The 1,334-nt window shown below is 68.5% G+C and overlaps 2 protein-coding genes across 2 annotated transcripts in view; one reads left to right on the top strand and one right to left on the bottom strand.

Annotated features, from left to right (window-relative positions):
- The window catches only part of MB21D1 (Mab-21 domain containing 1), a 6,737-nt gene extending 5,579 nt beyond the window's left edge, over positions 1–1,158 (bottom strand). Inside the window, exons 1-2 of the mRNA XM_014949307.1 lie at positions 1,097–1,158; positions 345–490 (exon numbers count right to left, since the gene is read on the bottom strand). Of these exons, the coding sequence (XP_014804793.1) occupies positions 345–490; positions 1,097–1,158 (208 nt within the window). The remainder of the gene's footprint in view (positions 1–344; positions 491–1,096) is intronic.
- A 76-nt stretch (positions 1,159–1,234) lies between these two features.
- MTO1 (mitochondrial tRNA translation optimization 1) overlaps positions 1,235–1,334 on the top strand; it is a 9,234-nt gene continuing 9,134 nt past the window's right edge. Inside the window, exon 1 of the mRNA XM_014949355.1 lies at positions 1,235–1,249. Coding sequence (XP_014804841.1) covers positions 1,244–1,249 — 6 coding nt within the window. The 5' untranslated portion in view covers positions 1,235–1,243. The remainder of the gene's footprint in view (positions 1,250–1,334) is intronic.

Here is a 1,334-nt window from a genome sequence, read left to right as displayed (position 1 = left end):
CCCGCCCCCCCCGCCCGCCGCCCCTGTCCATGGCCGCCGCTGCCTCTCTCCGCACCCGCGGGCGGGCGAGCGCGGCCCCGCGGCGGGGGCTGTTCCCGCCTCTCGCCTGAGGAGAGTTCCTCTTCCAGGCAGCGGCGCCTCCCCCGGGAAACGAAACCCCCGCCGGGCCAGGGGCCGGGCCGCCCGCGCGCGGGAAAGCGCTGGGGCCGGGGGCGTCCCGGGGCGCGGCCGCCTCTCCCTCCTTCCTCCTTCACTCCCTCCTCCTCCTCCTCTCCCTCCAACCCGCTGCCGGCACCTTCCCGCCGCCGGGCCGGGCCCTCCCCCCCGCGGGGCCGGGCTGTTACCGAGGGCAGCAGGCCTCTGCTCGGCCTGTAACCGTACGCGGACCGAAATGGGTTGGTTGCCGGGCTTCTGGCTGCCGGACAGGGTGACTGAGCGTCCTGCTGTCTCCTGGCGGACAGCGGGGGGGCCGTGAGCCTGCAGTGTGCCCCTGGGGGCAAGAATGGCATCCTGGGGGGCATCAGGAAGGGTGTGAGCAGCAGGTGGAGGGAGGTCATCCTGCCCCTCTGCTCTGCCCTGGGGAGGCCCCAGCTGGAGCACTGGGACCAGTTCTGGGCTCCCCAGTTCCAGAAGGACAGGGAACTGCTGGAGAGGGGACAGCAGAGGCTACAGAGATGATGAGGGGCCTGGAGCATCTCCCTTACGAGGAGAGGCTGAGGGACTTGGGGCTTTTGAATGTGGAGAAGAGAAGGCTGAGGGGGGAATCTGATCAACACCTATAAATACTTCAAAGGTGGGTGTCAGGAGGATGGGGCCAGTCTTTTTGCAGTGGTGCCCAGGGACAGGACAAGAGGGAATGGGCACAAACTGGAACATAGGAAGTTCCATCTAAACATGAGGAGGAACTTCTTTGCTGTGAGGGTGGCTCCCTTTGTGGATTGCCACCTGGCACCCGGCGTCGAACAAGCAATGTCTCCTCCCCGAGCTGCTCCCGGGTTCCAGACCTCTTCTTTCGGGCAAGGAGGGGACACCAGGCCCGGCGGCCGTCCCTCCGCGGCGGGCGGCTCCTCCCTTCGGCGGCATCGGGAAGGGGCACCTGATGCGGGAGGTGGACGCGCTGGACGGGCTGTGCGGGCGGCTCTGCGACCGCGCCGGCATTCACTACAAGGTGCTCAACCGCGCCAAGGGCCCGGCCGTCTGGGGGCTCCGCGCTCAGATCGACCGCCAGCTCTACCGGGAGAGCATGCAGGTGAGGGGGGACGGGGGCCGTGGTGGTGGGGGGGGGACCGGGCTCCACCAGCCGCCCCAAATCTCAGGGAATCACAGACTGGTTT

This window comes from Calidris pugnax, unplaced genomic scaffold (assembly GCF_001431845.1).
Source record: "Calidris pugnax isolate Ruff unplaced genomic scaffold, ASM143184v1 scaffold132, whole genome shotgun sequence".
In the NCBI taxonomy this organism is placed as follows: domain Eukaryota; kingdom Metazoa; phylum Chordata; class Aves; order Charadriiformes; family Scolopacidae; genus Calidris; species Calidris pugnax.
The sequence above is the reverse complement of the archived record's forward strand: the minus strand, read 5'-3'. Positions and strand labels throughout refer to the sequence as shown.